This window comes from Lepidochelys olivacea (assembly GCF_965140295.1).
Source record: "Lepidochelys olivacea isolate rLepOli2 genome assembly, chromosome: 1".
In the NCBI taxonomy this organism is placed as follows: domain Eukaryota; kingdom Metazoa; phylum Chordata; order Testudines; family Cheloniidae; genus Lepidochelys; species Lepidochelys olivacea.
The window spans coordinates 16,978,417-17,001,365 of NC_140411.1; the positions used below are offsets into that span (position 1 = coordinate 16,978,417).

General features: G+C 46.3%; 1 protein-coding gene across 2 annotated transcripts in view; it reads left to right on the forward strand.

Annotated features, from left to right (window-relative positions):
- The window catches only part of ACER3 (alkaline ceramidase 3), a 100,671-nt gene that overhangs the window by 69,293 nt on the left and 8,429 nt on the right, over positions 1-22,949 (forward strand). Inside the window, exon 11 of one of the 2 annotated variants that reach the window (XM_084631483.1) lies at positions 102-6,908. The exons of the other annotated variant lie outside the window; for it this stretch is intronic. Within the exon in view, the coding sequence (XP_084487609.1) occupies positions 102-155 (54 nt within the window). The 3' untranslated portion in view covers positions 156-6,908. Of the gene's footprint in view, positions 1-101; positions 6,909-22,949 lie in introns of those variants that run through there. 2 annotated transcript variants of the gene reach the window in all.

The following is a 22,949-nucleotide window of genomic DNA, read 5'->3' on the forward strand; positions in this document are numbered from 1 at the left end:
TTAATTCCAAGAAACATAACTGAGAACAAGTGAACTGTATTTCATCTGTTCTGAGCGGCTACATTGCAAGCAAATCTTGTTTTCCCCCCTTTTCATTTCAGTTTGTTTTTGGCATATGGCCTATTCTGCTTGTGGAACCCCCCAAGAAGCACTGACTGTGAGACATCCAACCAACCAACCAAGTGTGACCACTGGCTGAATAAAGAAACTCCACAGCTGTTGACACTGATGTGGCAAAATTATGCATCAGCTCAAGGGTTGTGTAGCAGGAAATAGACTTCTGTATTACTGGTTTTGCCAGGTACAGCACAGAGCGAAGAGTCGGCGCATTATGGGAATAATGTTTAGAACCGTTTTATTGTTAAGGTGTTAAAACAAAATTAAGACACAATATTTTGTGTGTATATGTTGTATAGCTGAAGATACTGGGCTATATTTTGTGCTGGTCACAGAAACCTTACCATTTTTTGAAATGGGTTGCATATGTTTTCATTCAGTTGTCCGTCTGGTCTGTGGTTTAAACTAATATAGTAACTGAATTATGAAAATGGTAGGCCAAGTGATGGCCAATCTAAGTATCCAGGGGGCCTGTTGTGAATTGAATCCTTCTGAACTAATTCAGGCTTGCACTTTTATACAGTTTAGTGAAGTATGCAATTATTTAGGGCTCTCTTTTACCATGCTTATATGTTGCTATTTGCAGTAAGTCAAGGGAATGGGACAAGTAGAGAAATTGTATTAAATTAGGTCAGGCTTCCATTTTCTTTTTAGGACTCATCGTGAGTGTTTTCCAGCAGTGTCTGGGGATAGGGTGCACCAATGCAATGGCTCCAGGACCCTTTAAAAAGGGGTTTAGAGTCACTTAGACATTCTTGCTATGAATGTGAGGAAACTTGACAACTGTCCCAAGTCCTTCTAACTTGTGTGAGAATCCAGGAGGCCATTTCTGGTAATTCTGAATATCCCTAGCAAGTACAGAACACCCTTTACTAACCCTTCTTTCATTCTGCAAATCATTCATGCTCACAGCTTCACAGCCATTTAATTTAAATGCATGATTATATATGTGTTGGTCTAGCTTTAAATTCTCTCCTTCCCCCCCCCATATTTTTCAATCTTACAAATATTCACCGGCTTGTGTTGAAGGTGCTAAGTATCCTTCATTTGCACTGACTTCAGCTGGAGTGGAGGGTGCTCAGTACTTAGAAAATCAGGCCTTTTTTCGGTCTGCATAATTGACAGCACTCTGAGGCCATGTCTCTACTAGAGACCTTATGCAGCTGCACCACTGTAAGGTCTCCCATGCACCCACTCTATGGCAATGGGAGAGAGCTCTCCAGTCAACATAATTAAATCACCCCCAACAAGCAGCAGTAGCTGTGGTCATAAGCGCCAACTTCCTGGGGCCTCTGGGTTTGCAGCAACCACTGAAAAAACCAGCAGCACTCCCCTGCCAGTAACCCCGCTGATCGACTTCTCCCCCTCCTTCCCAGTGCCTGCTGCCTGCCACAGTTCAGCCGTTCTGTGGCATGCAGGAGGCTCTGGGAGAGAGGGGGAGGAGCGTGGACAGAGCAGGGGTGTGGCCGTGGGGGAAGGACACCTATAAAGCTGCTTCAAAGGTCTGCAAAGTCTTGGCCATGTAACTTTTTTTGTTTTACTTCAAAAGATAAGACTAGATCCTGTAACGTACAATCAATATTAACCAAAATTATCTTTTCCTTTAAATGTGTTTCTCTGTCTGCACTTTACCTACAGACTTTAGAGGCCTTCTGTAATAACACTATCAGTATGTAAATCTTTAAATGGTGGTTTGACTGGCAGTTGACAGCTAGCTTGCAGTCTGTGTAAACATTATCTGATAGATCTGCAACTTAAATAGAGCTAAAGTCACTAGTCAGGAACCCATCTCTATTCAGGGAGGGTGCTTAAGTGCCATTGAAGTCAATGGGAATTAAGCCTGGGCTTTCCTGAATTGGGCACCATATTTATTTGGGAAAAAATCATTTCCGAGAAGAGCTTTGCAGTCGGTTTCAAAAATACAACTAAAGAGGGTGCTGGTTCTCCCCCACCAAATGCCCCAAAGCAAGCCTGGGCCCTGCCCTTGAGGAGCTGGACTTCGGGATCTTTTTAGTCCCCTCTGCCACAAATGGAAGTCAAGCACATGCTTTGTTGAATTAGGGCCAGAAGCACCATCTCATAGCTGCAGCATGCAGAACATCTCAACAGTCACTGATGGCCTCCTGGTTACTTAATATTTTTTTTAAAACTTTTTTTTTCCAGTGGCCTTATTTTTCTTGTTGCAGAATCTGGGGGGGGTTATGTATTTTCGGGACTTACCTGTGTATGTGCAGTCACTGCTGTGTGCTAAAAGCCAATTTCCCGATGAAGAGATGTCTCTGCTTGTATGAGATGTGTTTAAAAAAACTTGCTCAACATCCTACGTGCTTGTGAGAAGCAAGATAGTACATTTCTTTTCAGATCATGTGAAATTAATTTATCGGGATGTCAAATAAGTGTTAACATGTCTTGTCAGTTTGCTTCTGTTTACTTTTTTTTTTGTTCAAAAAAGTAAAAATAGTTTTAGGGTTTCTGTTTTTAGCTTGTTTTGCAAGGTGGCTTATTCTTTCATTTTTTAAGTAGCCAAAACACACACTTTTCCCCAAGAGCCTCTCTTCAAGACGTTGCCACTACATAAAGAATGTAAATTGAGATGTGTAAGCCTCTAACTACAAATAGTAATCTAAAGTGATGGATGTGTTGGGAAGCACTACCTTACAAATTGTAGGTCCTATTGAAAATGTCAGGACAGAATAAACTTTATATTCTTATTTCAAACATGACATCCAGACGGCCTTGTTCAGTTGCTTGAAAAATAGATATACTAGACTACAGTGTAAAGAACATGCATGTATCTGTTACATTTCTACTTGTTTATATTCCTTGTACGACCAAGCAGATCAAGGAGGTATTTATTTTCTGAAATCTGGTGTACGCCTAAACCTTAGCTACGTCGCACAGGGGTGTGAAAAACTCTCACCCCAAGAAATGTAGTTAAGCCAACCTAAGCCCCAGTGTAGACCTTGCTAGATTGACCTAGCTACTGCCTCTCAAGAGGTGGATTTACTGCAGTGATGGAAAAACCTCTTCTGTCGCTGTAGCATCTACACTATGGCACTACAGCGGCACAGCGCTTGTGTGGCTGCAGAGCCTGAAGTGTAGACACATCCATAGAGCAGCAGATCTCAGACTTTTAGAGTGGGCTGCATCTGACAAGACAGTGTCACATGGACCATCTTCCCTTCCCATGTGTGAGCTCACTACATCTCTGTGGCTGTTACTGCCGTGGAAAAGTAACATTTGCAAAGTAGCAAGTGTGTTTTGATGCAATTTAAAGGTTGGAAACTTTAACTCTGTAGCCTGTGTCATGCAAGAGGTCAGGTTAGATGATCATACTGGTCACTTCTGGCTGCAAAAAGATCTATGGAAAACCAGGAGGGCCTTTACCATGTGACCAATCAGCTCCCCAGTGGACCATCAGCAAGTGTTTCACAGATCACAGTCTGAGAACCTCTGCCTTAGAGTCAACATTAGGACATTTAACCTAACATTTAACCTTTAACCTTCTCTGACCATAAAAATCCACACCACGCTTTTCCCCCATACGTCAGGAGTCAGGATTTTTTGGATGCAGCCCAACAATGAAAAGTGCTTTTGCAACAAGTAGAGGATGTGGCAGATTCAGACCTACCAGTAAGGAGGAATCTCACCTACATCTAACTTGAAAGCAGAAATGCAAGTTGGCTAACACTATTAGTTATCTCCAGAACTCTTCTTCCTTATGGGGGAGAAAATGTTTCTTCTTTCAGTTCTAATACCAGGAGATGCACAACCAGCAAGTGTTTAGAACAAACTGATCATTTTAAAAGCACCATAGAGTTAGAATTTGGAATATGCAATAGAATTATCACTTGCACATCTACCTCTGTCATGTATATTGCACACTATCAGTGCCCTTAATTTAAGGATGCAGAGATAAAGACAAGTAGCCTAACTCAGACCTCGCAACACTAGCAGGATTGCAAAGTATTGAACTAATCTATGGCTAAATGTATTCGCTCTAGGTAAGTGGATTTGTTAGATACTTGTCCGAGGCTTTCTGCTTATACACTTGATCCTGTTCATCTGCACTCAAATTTGACTGACTTTTGTAATGGGTGTTATGAACAGAAGGGCCACAGATTCAAGGCCTTAATTCTAGATATCTGAATTTAAACCTGCTTGCCAATATAGTTGTGCATTTATGTTACCTTTAGGTGGCTTAACATATATAACTTGTATTTGGTGTATGATAGGTGGCAAGTATATGATGGTAAAAATTCTATTTTATAAATACTATTTGTTTTTTTCCTTTGGGCCCCTCTGGCTCTAAAATTAATGTATTCAGTCCTTGGCAGGACATGTTAAGCTAAAGGAGAAGTTTAAAGCTACTTGATTTTTTTTGCTTGTTTTTATTTGAATTTGGTTGCTTGCAACATCTAGTTCCCAACAGCTGGTTACATTTATCAGACACAAAATGAAAAGTGGGGAGGTTAATGCTACCCGCCAAGATTCTCAAAACCACAAGCTGAAACCTAGGCTTCCAACTCCATGTTTAGACACCTTACCAAGTGGCTTGACTTTCAACCCGCTAGGCACCCCAGCAGTTTCCACTACCCTCAGTGTTTTTGATACCTACCCACCTTGTTTACTGTGGATTCAGCAATTGGGCAGCACTTATTAAATGCATTGTATCCATTAGTCATTTAAAATCAATTTATATAGTATTTTTGGCATCTGATGGCAGGAGATGAATGGTCAGGAGGAACACTGCATACTGGAAGATTTTTTTCTTAAATTATAGTGATGGCTCAGGAAGTGACTAAGTCAGGGCAGTCTTTTCCTCAACAGCTCGGTGGTTCTGAGAGTCAGACCTTCTGTATTTTGCAGTCATTAAGGCCTGATCCTACAATTGACAATATGCAGATGAAGCAACCCCTTGATTTTAGTGGGGCTGCACCTGTGTTGTGTAAATTGCAGGACTGGGGTTTAAATGTACAGTTTGGTTAACGCTCCAAAACTAGTATAGCTGTAGAAGAAAAATTCTAACTGGAGAAACATTTACTGATGGAAGGCAGGAGAACATAGTAAATCTTAACTGGAGTCAGTGAGATAATAAATACAGAATCCCTTAGCATCAGTTTTAGTCACTTTTCCTGATAACTGCACTTTAGACACCTCTGTGTAATAGGCTTGAATGTTTTGAAGCCTGTATGCTTAACTTTTAATATGGATTCTGAATTATTTACTATAGAGGTACTGTAGTTGGAATATTATATGCAATATATTGGATATTACAGTGTACCTTTACGTGGATGGACTATAGAATGGATTATTCTGTACATGAACAAAAATGTCTCTTGCATGTCAGGGATGTTCTCTACTTTTTTTGCTTTTGAAAATCCTATAATGTAATGACACAGTTAAGTTTTAAAATGTTTTGTGTCATGGAGCATGCAGAATTACATGCAATTAGCTGATGCTGCTAAGTGCCTGGTTTTTCTCAGTCACCATGTTCTCTGAGCATGAAATTATATTGGTTTTTTGTTTTGTTTTTTGATAGTATGGGCAAGATCCCAAAGGGGGGTGGTTTTCGTTACATGATTATTTAGGTATTCAAAAAAAAAAACACCTTATAATGCAGAATTCCAAATGGTGGTGTTTTTTTAGTGGACCTCCAGAAATATGCAATACTGCATTATCTAGCCTTTTGCTGCCTTATTACTCAACTAGCACAATAAGCATAATTTCCATACGTCTCTTATTATCGTAGTATGAATCAGTTGAGATTTTAAAAGCCAACCAGGGGACTTAACCACACAGCCCCCATTTATTTCAATGAGAGCTGTGTGGCTAAATCGCTCCTGATCCTGCAATTTGACAGCGCCTGGGTGGACTGCTGCTCCCACGGAGTCTCACTGACTTCTAGGGAGTTCCATGCAGGCACAAATCAGGTAGTTACCTATCTTGAAAATGCATTGATGAGAGTTTGCAAGTGAAAGTTTAATGACCCATTTGATTATCTGGCATGTCATGAATCTGGTCCTAGTTAAGCAAAGCACTTAAGCGTTGTTAACGGTTAAGTCCATCCCTCTTCTACAAAACTTTGAAGCACACAAAGTCCCATTGAGTGAGACTTGAGAATGTGCTTAAATGCTCTGCTGAATAGGAATAGACTTTTGCATGTGCTTAAATGCTTCGCTGAATTGAGGCCTCAGTCACTGTCTTGCAACAGAATTTTACTCCATTGTTTGACCGTGCACAGTATTGCTCCCGGGGCCGAGGGAGTCTAGGAACATAAGCAACAGTTACTTTGTAGAGTGATTTGGTTACTGCTTGTCTCATGTTCTGTCAAATTGATGTAGACTCTGTTGAACCCAGTTGAATGCACTGATAATGCATTGTTTACTGTTTAGAAGATAACCAGTCTTTGGACATGGAATAGCCAATGTGTTATGTGACCAAACTTTCTAACATCAACACTATTTGTTTGAGTGTAATCTTTGTTTTCCAGTTCAAGATATTGTTGCAGATGAATTCACTGTGACAAAAAATATAAATGGGGTGGACTATATGTAATAGCAGTTGTACTAAGAAATGTTTAATAAATATTTTGATATACTGCACTCAATCTTCATATGGAAACAACTGGTAACTAACCCTAGGCTTAGGTGTGTCAACCCTTTTTGTTTTGCAAAACACATCAGCTTTGAGATATTTAAGTAATAATGTATTTAATCTATTATCCATGCTGCATTCAAGTACTAATTGTCTTTATAGTTAAAAATATTAAAGAATTTTGTTTTAAATAAGACTTTTTGTAATGTTTCCTGTTTTTTGTAGTGCACTGAGCTAGATAAATCAATCAACTGAAAGGATGATTTTATCAATGTTGTTTAATATTTAAGGATACATGCCTCTGTTTGAAAAGCACACAGTTTGAACTGGAATCTCAGCTTGGATATGCAATTCAGCAGGGATAAAAGGTTTGGTATGCCATTGATTTGAGTTCATTGTAATTTTTTAAAAACAAATTGCATTAAAATTACTATGTTAGAAGGAGATCTTTGTAATGGCCAGAAACAAAAGTCAGGGCTTGTGCTCCTAAATCTGTTAACTGTTTTTTGAAAATCTCCCTATCAACAACAAATGTCCAATGTAACAATATTAGGATACATCCGTTTGCAACTGTCCATATGAGCAGCAATATTAAGCTTCTTCCACTCAACCAGTGCCCTGCCAGGAGAGGAATGGGAAAAGCCAGTACCTTTAGTTCTGAGCCAGGCAACAAAGTCTTAGCCAAAAGGGAGTCTGCACCTTGCTGCACTGCTGAAAACCTCAAACCTCCTTTGAAAATGTCGAGCTGGTTCCTCCAGGCCCTAGGTATGCAGTTCTGAAGATTTCGTGAAAATGCCTCTGCTGATCTCAACCATTGCAGGGGTAGTCAATTATTTTCTGTCAAGGTCCAAATTTCTTGATGAAGGTGTTGTTAAGGTTCAGACTCCAGAGGAAATAATGCAATGATAATTAGTAAATAAAAAGATTTTGGGGTCTGGTTCAAAAGCGTCTGGCAGTCCAGATTTGGCCCGCAGTCTGCCTATTGACTTCCCCTGCATTAGAGATTCTTAGAACTGGGGGTGGAGATAGAAGGTAAAAGCACAGTGAGACTTCTGCTGATACTGGGGGTAACCCTGGGAAGTTGTATTGTTTACATTAATACCAACCCTAGCTTTTAAGACCCAAAAAGTGTGCAGTCCAGTTGAACAGTGATCATGGAAAGGAAATGAGCCTATGTAGATATACTTGTAAAGGTACTTATATAGCTCCCTCCCCCATTACTGGACTACAGTGGTATGTACCCCACACTGGCACAGAGTTACTGGAGACAGAAAGCAATTAGGGCACCTAGAGGGTGGGCCAGGCCCAATGGGGAGGAGCTTGGGTGGCAGAGCTAATAAAGGAAGGATTTCAGGGAAGTAGAAGGGAGGCAGAAGGTCTGGAGGAGAGTGAGTCTTAGGATCTTCTCCCAAGAAGGGAGCTTCTGGCGGAGGCTCAGATGTTCACTGGGAAGCCAAGGAGTGGAGTAAGCTCCTGTGGTAAGCCCTGGCAAAAGGGCTAGATGCCAGAGAGGCAGTTCAGGCTTCTGGGATGGGGTGGAACAGAGAGTCTGGGGGAGAAGCAGACAAGGAGCCGGACCTCCAGGGACAAAGCTCTGGGAGGCGTTGCCCTGAACAAGACGAGGAAAGAGCTCAGAGTAAAAGTTGGGCCTGCATCCCCTGCCAGCCTCCAAGGAAGGTGATATGAAAACTCCCTGATAGAAGGGCTGTACGGGCCATTGAGCTCAGCGTCAGGGCAATAACCTGGTATAAGGTAACCGGACTATTGTTTTGTGTGACATTGTGACCCTGAAAGAGGTGGGCTTAAATGTGTCCTGGCTGGAGAGCAGAGTCTGGGGAAGTAGCAGGTCACGGCTGGAGCAGCTGTCAGAAAGAGGCACCAGAGGGAAGGACCCTGAATACACCACACCATGAAGGGGTGTGCTGGCTGATGAGTCTCTCTTCAACAGAGCAACTCTCAACCGTTTGAACATACTAGGTTAGACCAATGGTCCATCTAGCCCAGTATCCTGTCTTCTGACAGCCACCAATGCCAGGTGCCCCAGAGGGAATGAACAGAACAGGTAATCATCAAGTGATCCATCCCCTGCTGCCCACTCCCAGCCTCTGGCAAACAGGCTAGGAACACCATCCCTCTCCATCCTGGCTGATAGCCATTGATGGACCTATCCTCCATGAATGTATCTAGTTCTTTTTTGAAACCTGTTTTTTGAACCCTTGGACTTCACAATATCCTCTGGCAAAGAATTCCACAAGTTGACTCTAGAAGGGAGCATTTCATGAAGAAGTATTTCTTTTGTTTTTAAACCCACCTATTAATTTCATTGGGTGACCACTAATTCTCGCATTATGTGAAGGAGTAAATGCCACTTTCCTATTCATTTTCTCCACACCAGTCATGATTTTATAGACCTCTATTGTATCCACCCTCAGTCATCTCTCTTCTAAGATGAACAGTCCTAGTCTTTTTAATCTCTCCTATTATGGAAGCTATTCCATACCCCTCATCATTTTTGTGGCCCTTTTCTTGTACCTTTTCCAATTCAGACAGGGGAGTGCTGGCCAGCAAGTCACCCTTGAGCAGAGCACCTCATAATTGCTGGATGTATTTATCCTCACTATGCCCCTGTGGGATGGGGAAGTACAATTACATTTAGTGAAAAATTTCAGTGGACAGGTTTCAGCCAACCTTAATATTTGCTCTAACCTGGAAAGCTTCCAAACCAAGTTTGCTGGAAGAAGGATCAGCCAAGCCTGCTAGTGAATAGTGGTAGTTGATTTCCCAGTTAAGGCGAGAGAGGAAGATAGCAGGGGAGCACTGGAAAAAGAAGTGCTGTAGTCACTGCTAATGCAACCACCACGTTTTAATTATTGCTATCACCAGCTGACGCACAAAATCTACGGGAGAGAGATGGCGTTTGTGCGATGAAGATGTGCTATGGCAGTGACCAGGCTGGAGGAGTTTACGTAAACAGTGTCATGTAAGTATGTGCATTTTCTCTTAAAGTTTCTCCATGAGGCGGTAGAAACTTGGCATACTTTAATCTCAACTACTGCCAGAAAATAAACCTAGTTACCCACTGTACATTGCAGTTGAAGTTAGTTATTCAGTGAAAGTGGCTATAAACTTGTAAAACCTTTTATTGTCTGTTCAGACCCACGGTGGGGGGGGCAAAAGGGGCAATTGCCCAGCGGCCCGGGCACTAAAGTTGTGCGTTGTTTTGTTGTTGAGTGCAGTTATGTAACAAACAAAAAACTACAGTTGTAAATTGCACTTTCACAATAAAGGGATTGCACTACAGTACTTGTATGAGGTGAACTGAAAAATACCATTTCTTTTATCATTTTTACAGTGCAAATATTTGTAATAAAAATAATATAAAGTGAGCACTCTACACTTGGTATTCTGTGTTGTAATTGAAATACATATATTTGAAAATGTAGAAAAACATCCAAAAATATTTAATACATTTCAATTGGTATTCTATTGTTGAACAGTGTGGTTAATCGTGATCAATTTTTTTAATCGCAATTAATTTTGAGTTAATCATTTGAGGTTAACTGCGATTAATCAACAGCCATAGTAGTATTTACATTCAGAATAAGGAGCCAGTCAGCAGGGCAGGCCAATGGGGACAATCCGTCCAAACCCAGGTCAAATGAGGTTAGAGGAAAAAATACAATAGTTTATGCTGCTTTCTCTTCCCGTTTTACTTTCACACATCTCTGCAACTTTCCGTTTCCACATACAAGCACAAGTCCCCACCTTCCATGAGAATAGCTATGCTTGCAGTATTTCCAGTGCCACCGAAATGAGGAAGCTTCAAAAGTCTCTCAGAAAAGCCTGTTGCCAGACAACTTCCACACCAATGTGATTTAGGAAGTACCTTATCTTCTCCCAGCCCTCACACATGGCTGCTGGCCTCTCTGAAAACATCCACCCAATGGGCAGCGGCAGTCAAAAAAGTGAACAGAATGTTGGGAATCGTTACAAAAGGGATAGATAATGAGACAGAAAATATCACGTTGCCTCTCTATAAATCCATGGCACGCCCACATCTTGAATTCTGCGTGCAGACGCGGTTGCTCCATCTCAAAAAAAAAAAAAAAAAAAAGAAATATATTGGAATTGCAAAACGTTCATAAAAGGGTAACAAAAATTATTAGGGGTATGGAACAGCTTCCATATGGGGAGAGATTGAGACTGGGACTTTTCAGCTTGGAAAAGAGACAACTAAGGGGGGATATGATAGAGGTCTATAAAATCATGACTAGTGTGGAGAAAGTAAATAAGGAAGTGTTATTTACTCGTTCTCATGGCACAATAACTGGGGATCACCAAATGAACTTAATAGGCAGCAGGTTTAAAACAAAAGGAATTTTGGAACCTTTGTCAGAGGATGTTGTGAAGGCCAGACTATAACACGGCTCAAAAAAGAACTAGATAAGTTCATGGAGGATAGGTCCATCAATGGCTATTAGGATGGGCAGGGATGGGGTCCCTAACCTCTGTCTGTCAGAAGCTGGGAATGGGCGACAGGGCATGAATCACTTGATGCTTACCTGTTCTGTTCATTCCCTCTGGGGCACTTGGCATTGGCCACTGTCGGAAGATAGGATATTGGCCTAGATGGACTTCTGGACATTGGGCAGTATGGCCGTTCTTATGTTCTCAACCCTTCTAGAGACAGGCTGAAAAAGCCTTTCAGTTGAATGTATCCAGGTGCTGTAGACACACCAGACATGATCACGGTATAAGGGGCCAATCAGACTCCCTCAGTCGGAGACCAGGTCTGACCCCTTGCTGTGACATGCAACAAATATACTTAAACTGTCCATTACACACTACATTCCAAGCCTAAATGTTCTAGAGCACTGGAGTGGGTCCAGACTAAAGCTAGATTAGATTTAGATCCTTGGAATGAGGTATGTTTGCCCATCAGGCCTTGCAAGTGCCAGACATTGGACCTGTTTAAAATCCATTAATAGGTTAGGAGTCTGACTCAAAGGGCAGCTCTTTACCACGGCAAAGAACTTTGTTCTGAAGACATGAAAGATTGGCTACCACCCTGCGCGTGCCGAAGAGCATAGGCGCCAACTTCCAGATTTCCCATAGGGTGCTTGACCCCCCTGCTCTCTCCTAGTCCCCCTCCCCTGAGGGTGCCCCATATACAACTGGTGCCTCCCCACAGTGGGAGGGGCACGATCTAAAGGGCAGGTCATGTCATCCCCTGCCCAACCCAGGGCCACCATGCTCTCCACGCCCCATGTTACCTGTCGGGGGGAGGCGGTGCATTATTCTCCTGCTGCACCTGGCCCCCACCCCACCCCCCAGCACATTCTGCCGCTCTCCCTGGTGGGCAGGAGCCTGGGCAGGGAGCAGCTTTTAATGCTGACCCCTCCCGGTCACTGCTCTGCAGAGCTGCCCGGCAGCTGCCTGAGGCAGCCTGGCTGGGGATGAGGCCATTCCATACCCCTAATAATTTTTGTTGCCCTTTTATGAACGTTTTGCAATTCCAATATCTTTTTTTTTTTTGAGATGGAGCGACCGCATCTGCACGTAGAATTCAAGATGTGGGCATGCCATGGATTTATAGAGAGGCAAGGTGATATTTTCTGTCTCATTATCTATCCCTTTTGTAATGATTCCCAACTTTCTGTTCGCTTTTTTGACTGCCGCTGCCCATTGGGTGGATGTTTTCAGAAAGGCCAGCAGTCATGTGCGAGGGCTGGGAGAAGATAAGGTACTTCCTAAATCACATTGGTGTGAAAGTTGTCTGGCAGCAGGCTTTTCTGAGAGACTTTTGAAGCTTCCTCATTTCGGTGGCACTGGAAATACTGCAAGCATAGCTATTCTCATGGAAGGTGGGGATTTGTGCTTGTACGTGGAAACGGAAAGTTGCAGAGATGTGTGAAAGTAAAACGGGAAGAGAAAGCAGCATAAATATTGTATTTTTTCCTCTATCCTCCAGTAAAAACTTCATTTGACCTGGGTTTGGACATATTGTCCCCATTGGCCTGCCCTGCCGACTGGCTTCTTATTCTGAATGTAAATACTACTACGGCTGTTGATTAATCGCAGTTAACTCATGTTAATCTGATGAGGTTCAATAAGGATAAGTGCAGGGTCCTGCACTTAGGACGGAAGAACCCAATGCACAGCTACAGACTAGGGACCGAATGGCTAGGCAGCAGTTCTGCGGAAAAGGACCTAGGGGTGACAGTGGACGAGAAGCTGGATATGAGTCAGCAGTGTGCCCTTGTTGCCAAGAAGGCCAATGGCATTTTGGGATGTATAAGTAGGGGCATAGCGAGCAGATCGAGGGACGTGATCGTTCCCCTCTATTCGACATTGGTGAGGCCTCATCTGGAGTACTGTGTCCAGTTTTGGGCCCCACACTACAAGAAGGATGTGGATAAATTGGAGAGAGTCCAGCGAAGGGCAACAAAAATGATTAGGGGTCTGGAACACATGACTTATGAGGAGAGGCTGAGGGAGCTGGGATTGTTTAGCCTGCAGAAGAGAAGAATGAGGGGGGATTTGATAGCTGCTTTCAACTACCTGAAAGGGGGTTCCAAAGAGGATGGCTCTAGACTGTTCTCAATGGTAGCAGATGACAGAACGAGGAGTAATGGTCTCAAGTTGCAGTGGGGGAGGTTTAGATTGGATATTAGGAAAAACTTTTTCACTAAGAGGGTGGTGAAACACTGGAATGCGTTACCTAGGGAGGTGGTGGAATCTCCTTCCTTAGAGGTTTTTAAGGTCAGGCTTGACAAAGCCCTGGCTGGGATGATTTAACTGGGAATTGGTCCTGCTTCGAGCAGGGGGTTGGACTAGATGACCTTCTGGAGTCCCTTTCAACCCTGATATTCTATGATTCTATGTGATTAACTCAAAAAAATTAAGCATGATTAATCACACTGTTCAACAATAGATACCAATTGAAATGTATTAAATATTTTGGATGGTTTTTCTACTTTTTCAAATATATTGATTTCAATTGCAACACAGAATACCAAGTGCACAGTGCTCACTTTATAATATTTTTGATTACAAATATTTGCACTGTAAAAATGATAAACAAAATAAATAGTATTTTTCAGTTCACCTCATACAAGAATCATAATGCAATCTCTTTTTTTTGTGAAAGTGCAACTTACAAATGTAGGGGGTTTTTTTGGTTAAATACCTGCACTCAAAAAGAAAACAATGCAAAACTTTAGAGCCTTCAAGTCCACTCAGTCCTACTTCTTGTTCAGCCTATTGCTAAGACAAACAAGTTTGTTTACATTTATGGGAGATAATGCTGCCCACTTCTTATTTACAATGTCACCAGAAAGTGAGAACCGGCATTCACATGGGGCTTTTGTAGCCGGCATTGCAAGGTATTTGCGTGCCAGATATGTAAAATATTCGTATGCCCCTTCGTGCTTTGGCCACCATTTCAGAAGACATACTTCCATACTGATGATGCTCGATTTTAAAAAAAAGTGTTAATTAAATTTGTGACTGAACTTATCCCCAGCTCTGTTTTATCCTTTTGCCATATATTTCATGTTATAGCCGTCTCTCGTGATGACTCAGCACATGTTCGTTTTAAGAACACTTTCACTGCAGATTTGACAAAAGGCAAAGGTACCAATGTGAGATTTCTAAAGATAGCTACAGCACTTGACTCAAGGTTTAAGAATCTGAAGTGCCTTCCAAAATCTGAGAGGGACGGGGTGTGGAGCATGCTTTCAGAAATCTTAAAAGAGCAACACTCCAATGCAGGAATTACAGAACTCGAACCACCAAAAAAGAAAATCAACCTTCTGCTGGTGTCATCTGACTCAGATGATGAAAATGAACATGCATCAGTCCGCACTGCTTTGGATTGTTATCAAGCAGAACCCATCATCAGCATGGACACATTCTCTGGAATGGTGGTTGAAGCATGAAGAGACATATGAATCTTTAGCGCATCTGGAATGTAAATATCTTGCGATGCCGGCTACAACAGTGCCATGCGAACACCTGTTCTCACTTTCAGGTGACACTGTGAATAGGAAGCAGGCAGCATTATCTCCTGCAAATGTAAACAAACTTGTTTGTCTGAGCAATTTGCTGAACAAGAAATAGGACATGTAGGCTCTAAAGTTTTACATTGTTTTATTTTTGAATGCAGGTTTTTTGGTACATAATTCTACATTTATAACTTCAACTTTCATGATCGTGATTGCACTACAGTACTTGTATTAGGTGAATTTAAAAATACTACTTTGTTTTTTTACAGTGCAAGTATTTGTAATAAAAAATAGAGTACTGTACACTTTATATTCTGCGTTGTAATTAATCTATATATATGAAAACGTAGAAAGCATCCAAAAATATTTAAATAAATGGTACTCTATTGTTTAACAGTGTGATTAATCTTTTTTATTTTTTAATCGCTTGACAGCCCTAAATAATACTAGTTGAGCACTGAGGACTATGTGGGCCCAATTCTGTGACGCCATTCATCATATGCAGGATCAGTCCACACAGAAGTGTAATTAATAAATCTTATGCAGTTGAAATCGATTCTGCATGTCAAGTCAGATCTCTGTGTCCAGAGGAGTGGAGTGTTGGCTGTTGAACCTTTCCCTTCCCTCCGAGTGATTTCTGAGGGGTTATTCACAGGAACGGAGAATCCTGTTTCCTCTCTACCAGAAGGAGGAAATGGACCGAGGGAATCAGTATCAAATTCCCCCTTGGCCCTTGCTACATAGTGCATGCTGCTCTCTGTGACTGTGCCAAAGAAACTCACAACCATGTGCATTGCACAAAGGAAACTGCCTTCCCCATAAGAAAATGAGGATGATCTTGTGCTTAAGGTACTGCACTGAGACTCAGGTGTACAGGATTCAATTTCTGACTCTGCCATAGACTTACTGTGTGACTTTGGGCAAATCACTTAGTCTCTCTGTGCCTCCCTTCCACTTCTTGAGGATAAATCAGTTTGTGAGGTGCTCAACTGCCCTACTGATGGGGCCACATAAGTACCTGGAGAAGAAATCCACAGGACTGGTTGTTTATGCCAGGTCGTCGACAACAATCTCTTCTGACACATTCTGATCTGTTCAGCAGACTAGTTAAGAAATGTGTGTTCTAAGGATTTTGGTGTAAATGATGAATGTGTCTGTGTTGCATTATCTGATGGCAGAAGCTGCCAGTCCGCAAACACTTTGAAAAGTGCCTCTTTTAGTAAATATCAGTGCTAAATGTATATAAAGTGAAGAAAGGCTAGTGGGCGCTAGGGAGGAAGGCTGCCATAGTGGTTAAAGGCACCGTTCAGGGTGCAGCAGACCTGGGTTCAATTCCCTCTTCCACCATGGACTTTGTGTGACCTTGGGCAAGTCACTTAGGTCTGGTCTACTCTGCAGAACTGTATCGATATAACTGTGTTGCTCAGTAACAGGTGACTTATACTGACCCTAACCCCTCTGGTGTAGACAGGGTTATGTTGGCAGGAGAGCTTCTCCTGCCAACATAGCTACTGCCTCTTGGGAAAGTGGATTGGCACAGCTGCACTGATGCAGCATTTTCAGCGTAGATGTGCCATTAGTCTTGCTGTACCACAGTTCCCCATCTGTCGGATGGGCATAACGGCACTGCCCTACCTCCCAGGGGTGTGGTGAGGATACATACATCACACAGTTGTAGAGCATTCAGATACTATAGACAAGGGGCCATATCGCTACTTAGATAGAAGAATCCAAGTGTCCACAGAACTGAATCTCCTGTTGACAAGCCTGTTCGATAAGACGTTGTATACTGTAGTGTATTTAAAGAGAGATTCTGGAGCCAGCACTGTTTAATGGATGCCAGCACTGTTTTGTCTTCATTTTTTACTGCATTAAGAAGCAAAGCCAACTCTAGTCTGAAGCGGGTACGTGAACACAACTACTGCATTATGAATGACCTTGTTAAGAGATGACCATATTTTAGAGCAAAGTTCCAGGATTTATGCAACTGGACGAAGGAAGGGGGTGTGCCGGTGTCTCTGTATGCTTGATCAGTGGTTTATCTGTGAGCGGCAGAAGTCAAGATGAATTCTTCCCCTTCCCCTCTATACTCCATTCCAAGGCTCGAAGCATTCAGCAACCTGTATATCTTAGAAATTTTGATTATCTTCTTTCTGTGGATTGCATGATCAGTTCCTAAATTCACCACAGCAAGGTGAATTTTGCCTCCCAGCTGCAGCTTTATGACCTTAACTGGGTTTTGTTCTCCCTGCTTCCCTACCCCCACAATCTGCTGGGAGTTGAACAGATTAATTACTGGTAATGAATCCATGTGCTGCAGATGACTGATCCAATTGCTGGATAAACCTCACCCACCAGAAGAGCTGGGACAGACTTTCTACATCCAAGCCTTCAACCACATGATCTGAGCTCTTTAGCTTGTATAAAGAATAAGTCCCTTAGCCTCTCTGAGTATGTCTACAGAGTAATTATGAGAGTGATTCCCATCTTGTGCAGACATACAGGTGCAAGCTCTGCTCAAGTCAGTGGGCTAAAAATAGCAATGTGGCAACAACAGCATGGGCAGTGGCTTGGGCTAGCCACCTAAATCCATACCAGGGGATTGGGTGGGATTGTACTCTGCCAGCAAACCCAAGCAGCCACCTGTACTGTCTAGTCGTAAGGCTATTTTTTGCACACTGGCTCAAACGGAGCTAGCATGTGTATGTCTACCTGAGCTGGGAATCATTTTCCCAGCCGCTGTGTCGAGGTACCTTCTGTAGGCCTGCCAATAGAGGGTGAGCTGATCGCACACAAAACCAGAACACTTATTATCAAGGCCACATGTACCTGCAGCGAGGTCTCTGGATGCTGCAGCACTCCAGTGCAGAAGGCTGGGGATTCTGTGGAGGTTTCTGTTGGATGTTCAATGCGGAATTTTGTAGTGACCAAACATACCTGCCTTGCAGAAGTTTTCAGGGGAGAGTTTGACAGCTGGGGCTTTTGATACAGAGGAGGCAGCCTGAGACTGTGGGGATAAGCACATTTAAAGGGATGTTTCTGCTAAATTGAACTAACCTGCCTAAACCCCCTGTCCAATCCCCCAGAATGATGCAATTCCCCCCAGAGGTAATGAGCACTCACTGTTGGCACAAGCAGTCCTTCGTGGTTCCTGTAACTGACAGCGAGGTTTGAATCGGTCTGGGTCATGCCAACTCAGCACTCTTTGAGGCGGCCATCTTGTTATCTTCGGAGCCCAGCAGAGCATCCACAATTGTAGCTTGAGCATCTGTCCGAGGCGGAGGCCACCCAGAAGCCCAGGAAGGAGGGCACCGATGCCGAACCTTCCGCTTTGCCCACGAGTGTGTCCCATCCACTGGTGTCAGCCGGGAAAGACGTGGCAGCACGGGAGGGTAGTGTCTCCCCTCCACGGGAGACCCTCCCCTCCGAGACCCTTGAGGAAGCCTCTTCTGTCCTGACGCTACCCGAAGCCCCTGTGAACCCCGAGGCAACCGTTGTGGCGGGTGCTGGCGGGGAGAACCCCGGGGCGGCGGAAAGTGTCCTCTTCTCCATGTTTGAGGAGATCGAGGCCTTAGATCTGACCCCGGTTGCCTAGGGGGTGGACTACCTTTTGCCAGCAAAACTCGATCTGGGCGACCTCACTCCATCCCTCTTTTCCCCATGCTCCCTCCCTTTAACTGCTGCTTCTGCTCCCACCTCCGAGGAGCCCCTGGACTCCTCCACCAACCCAGCCACTGATGGCACCCCGCTGACAACCACCGAGCCTGCTCAGGTGACAACCAGTGCCACGTGGTCAGGGCACGAGTCGCCAGGGGCACCCCCCGTTGGTGCGGAGCAATCGACTTCCTTCACAGGCGGGGGCCCTACAGAAGATAATCCACCTCCTGATGCTGTGGCCGCTAAATCCACCACAGAGCGCGCGCCCAGTGTCACTGAGAGCTCCCTCCCCACCCTCTTAACCCTTGAGCCTGATCAGGAGGCACCACCATCTAGCTGCTTGCCTCCCGAAACCCAGAACCTCGCCTCTGCTCCTGCCCCTACCCCATCCAGTTTACCTCCTCCAATGTCATTGCCGCCCCTGGGGCTGTTTCCTTCCCTTTCCCAACTGATGGCCCCCAGGGAGCGGCCTTTGTGTTCTCTTGCCCCGACCCATTAGGAGCTGCTATTTTCCCTCCACCGCCCCTATCGCCCCAGAGCTTGAGGTGGACCTAGAAACTCCAGCCCATCAGGCACCCCGTCGGGGGTCCGCACCCTGCTTGTCCATTTTAGTGGACCACAGGGCTGCACCAAGGGCACCGCTGGGGAACAACCGGGAAATCATAACCCCAACCCGCCCATGAGCTGCGAGAAGAGCTGCGGAAGTTTTTAGAGGATGTCCGTGGCTCCCGCAACAAGGTACAACTTGCTTTCCAGCGATGGGGGGGACTTTTCTTAAATCCTCCAGGCCACAAGGGCCCTCATGGGGGAAGGTAAAAGGACGGGGAAGCAGGATGCCACGGCCTACTGGCGGGTCCGTGTCTTCCGTGAACAATTACTCACCTGCAGAATGGGTCATGGACTGCTGCGCGGCCCGCTGGGAGATGTGAGCTTCCCTGCCAGTGAGGACCCCCCCAACCCTCCCCATGACACCTCTCACCATTGCAACGTTGAACACCCGGCGTTGTAGGATGGCTCTCCGCAGGTCCCAGGTGCTCTCCTTCCTTCGGGAGGGAGGGTACTCTGTGGTTTTCCTGCAGGAGACCCATACGGACCCAACCGCCAAAGACAGTTGACGGCTGGAGTGGGGGGACAGGGTCTACTTTAGCCATGCCACAGTTCGACAGGCTGGAGTGGCGACCCTGTTCTCCCCTGACCTATGGCCCAAGGTGCTAGGGGTCACCGAGGCCATGCTGGGTCGCCTGCTGCATCTCCAGGTCCGTATGGAGGGGCTCGTGGTTAACCTCATTAACGTCTATGCCCCGACATCGGGCCTGGAGCGGCTGCAATTCTACCAGCGGGTGTCTGCCTTCCTCGGCACCTTAGATTTTCACGAGTTCCTGGTCCTGGGAGGGGACTTTAATACCACCCTTGAGGAACAGGACCGCTCGGGGACCGAGCAGAGCCCGGCCGCCGTGGACACCCTCCGGGAGATAGTCGAACATCGCTCCCTAGTGGACATCTGGCGCGACCACCACCCGGATGACACTTCCACGTTCACCTTTGTCCGGATGGAAGCCCATTGGTCGAGCCACTTCCGGTTGGACCGCATTTATTTATCACACTTCCATCTCTCACGAGCCCACTCCTCCAGCATTCGGCTGGCCCCATTTTCTGACCATCATCTAGCCACCATGACAGCCTCCCTCTGTGCGGAGAGGCCGGGGCTGGCCTACTGGCATTTTAACAACAGCCTGTTGGAAGATGAGGGCTTCGTGACGTCTTTCTGGGAATTCTGGCTGGCCTGGCGAGGGCAGCTGCGTGCCTTTCCCTCGGCGCAGGGATGGTGGGGAAGGTGCGCACCCGGCTTTTCTGCTGCGACTACAACCGGGGCACCAGCCGACGGAGAAATGCGGTGATAGAGCTGGAGAGGTGTCTGGGAGCCAGCCCCGAGGACCCGCTCCTCTGTGGAGCGTGCCAAGAGAAGCGGGAGGAGCTCCGGGCCCATGAGCACCATCGGGCCCGGGGCACCTTTGTTCGATCCCGCATCCTCCTCCTTCGGGAGATGGATTGCGGCTCCCGCTTCTTCTATGCCCTGGAGAAAATTAGGGGGACCAAGAAACACGTCACCTGCTTCCTGGCAGAAGACGGCACCCCCCTCACAGAACCAGTGGAGATGTGTGGGAGGGCCCAAGCCTTCTATGCAAGTCTTTTCTCCCCAGATCCAACTGACCCTGGTGCTTGCAGAGTGCTCTGGGAGGAGCTCCCTACGGTCAGCGCGAGCGACCGAGACCAGCTAGAGCTGCCTCTCACTCTGGCCGAGTTCTTGGAAGCCCTCCGTCGTATGCCCACTAATAAGTCTCCAGGCATGGACAGGCTGACCGTGGAGTTCTACTGCGTGGTTTGGGACGTCCTTGGCCCAGACCTAGTCACCCTCTGGGCCGAGTCTCTGCAGAGTGGGGTCCCCCTCTTTCGTGCAGGCGAGCAGTGCTCGCCTTATTGCCAAAGAAGGGGGACCGCCGCAATTTACGAAATTGGCGTCCCATCTCGCTCCTCAGCATGGACTACAAAATCGTAGCGAAAGCAATCTCGCTGCGGCTAGGGACTGTGCTGGCGGACGTGATCCAACCAGACCAGACCTACACCATCCCGGACCGCAGTATCTTTGATAACCTATTTCTGGTTCGGGACCTTTTGGAACTCGGGCGTAGAGAAGGTCTGTCGTTCGCCTTCCTGTCCCTAGATCAGGAGAAGGCGTTCGATAAGGTGGACCACGGGTACCTCCTGAACACTCTGTGAGCGTTTGGCTTCAGACCCCAGTTTGTGGGTTTTCTCCGGGTGCTGTACGCCTCTGCAGAGTGTCTGGTTAAGCTCAACTGGACCCTGACCGAACCGGTCAGCTTCGGGCGAGGAGTACGGCAGGGGTGCCCCCTCTTGGGCCAGCTGTACGCTCTGGCAATCGAGCCCTTCCTCGGTCTCCTCCAAAGGAGGTTGACAGGGTTGGTGCTGCGGGAGCCAGAGCTGCGGCTGGTCCTGTCGGCGTACACCAATGACATGCTCCTCGTGGTCCAGGACTCGGGCGACTTAGCGCGGGTGGAGGCTTGCCAGGCCATTTATTCAGCAGCCTCCTCTGCCCGGGTCAACTGGGTCAAGAGCTCTGGCTTGGCGGTAGGAGACTGGTGGCAGGCGAGCTCCCTCCCACCCGCGCTTCAGACCATCCGGTGGAGTGCCGGTCCGCTGCTCTACCTCGGCGTTTATCTTTCTGCCACGCATCCCTCTCTGCCAGAGAACTGGGAAAATTTAGAGGGCGGGGTGATAAAGCAGCTCCAGAAATGGACGAGGCTACTCCGATGTCTCTCCCTTCATGGGAGAGCGCTGGTGCTTAATCAACTAGTCCTGTCCAAGCTCTGGTACCAGCTCAACACCCTGGTCCCGGCCCCAGGTTTCCTGACCAACCTCCGGACATCAATTCTGGGGTTCTTTTAGTCAGGACTGCACTGGGCCCCTGTAGGGGTTCTTCATCTATCCCTGAAGGAAGGAGGACAGGGCCTGAAGTGTCTCCACACTCAGGTCTGCGTCTTCCGCCTCCAGGCCCTACAGAGGCTCCTTTATAGTGCAGGCAGTTCGGCGTGGAGCATACTGGCGCATACCTTCTTGCGCTGCATCCGAGGGCTCCGATATGACCGGCAGCTCTTTTATCTCTGTCCAGGAGGTCTTCCGCGAGACTTCTCCAGGCTGCCGGTCTTCTACCAGGATCTCCTCTAGACTTGGAAATGGTTTTTAATGACCAGGTCCGTGGCGGCCACCGAGGGGGCAGATCTCCTCGCAGAGCCCCTGCTACACAACCCCCAGCTCTGTGTGCAGGTGGCGGAGTCCTGCTCGGTGTGCCAGAGCTTGATCCTGGCAGAAGTCACGAGAGTCGGAGACCTCCTGGACTACAACCAGGGAAACCGGCTGGATCCCCTGACGCTCACTCGGCGCATGGGGCTCTCCAGACCTCGTACCCCCCGGCGCGTACTTCAGGAGGTGAAGGCCGCTTTGCTGCCCGCTGCTAGAGCTTACCTCGATCTGGTCCTGCTCGAAGGCACGCCCCGCCCACCCTCTACCCCAGGCCTGCCGGACCTTTTAATCGGACCCCTGCCCCGTAGACCCAATCGACCCCCTCACCCCTTTACGGCGAGCCAGCTGCATGAACTGTAGCCGGTATGCTTCCAAACCGCGCCAAGGAAACATCTATACACGCTTGTCCTCCACACCCTTCACGCCCTCACCCTAGTGTCCCGCCCCGACACAAAGTGGCGAGACCTTCTGCCACCTTTGGAGGGTGAGCAGCCCCGGTGGGCCACCCTATATTCCACCTTGGTTCCGAGGCCCGTCGGGGACATCAGTTGACGGCTCCTTCACGGAGCTGTGAGCACGGGCACGTCCTTGGCGCGGTTCACCCCCATCCCAGATACTTGTCCCTTTTGCAGTGTGAGGGAAACCCTGGCGCACGTATATTTGGAGTGCGCCAGGCTGCAGCCCCTGTTCCGGCTCCTCACAAATCTTTTATTATGTTTTTGGTTGCATTTTTCCCCTCACCTTTTTATTTAT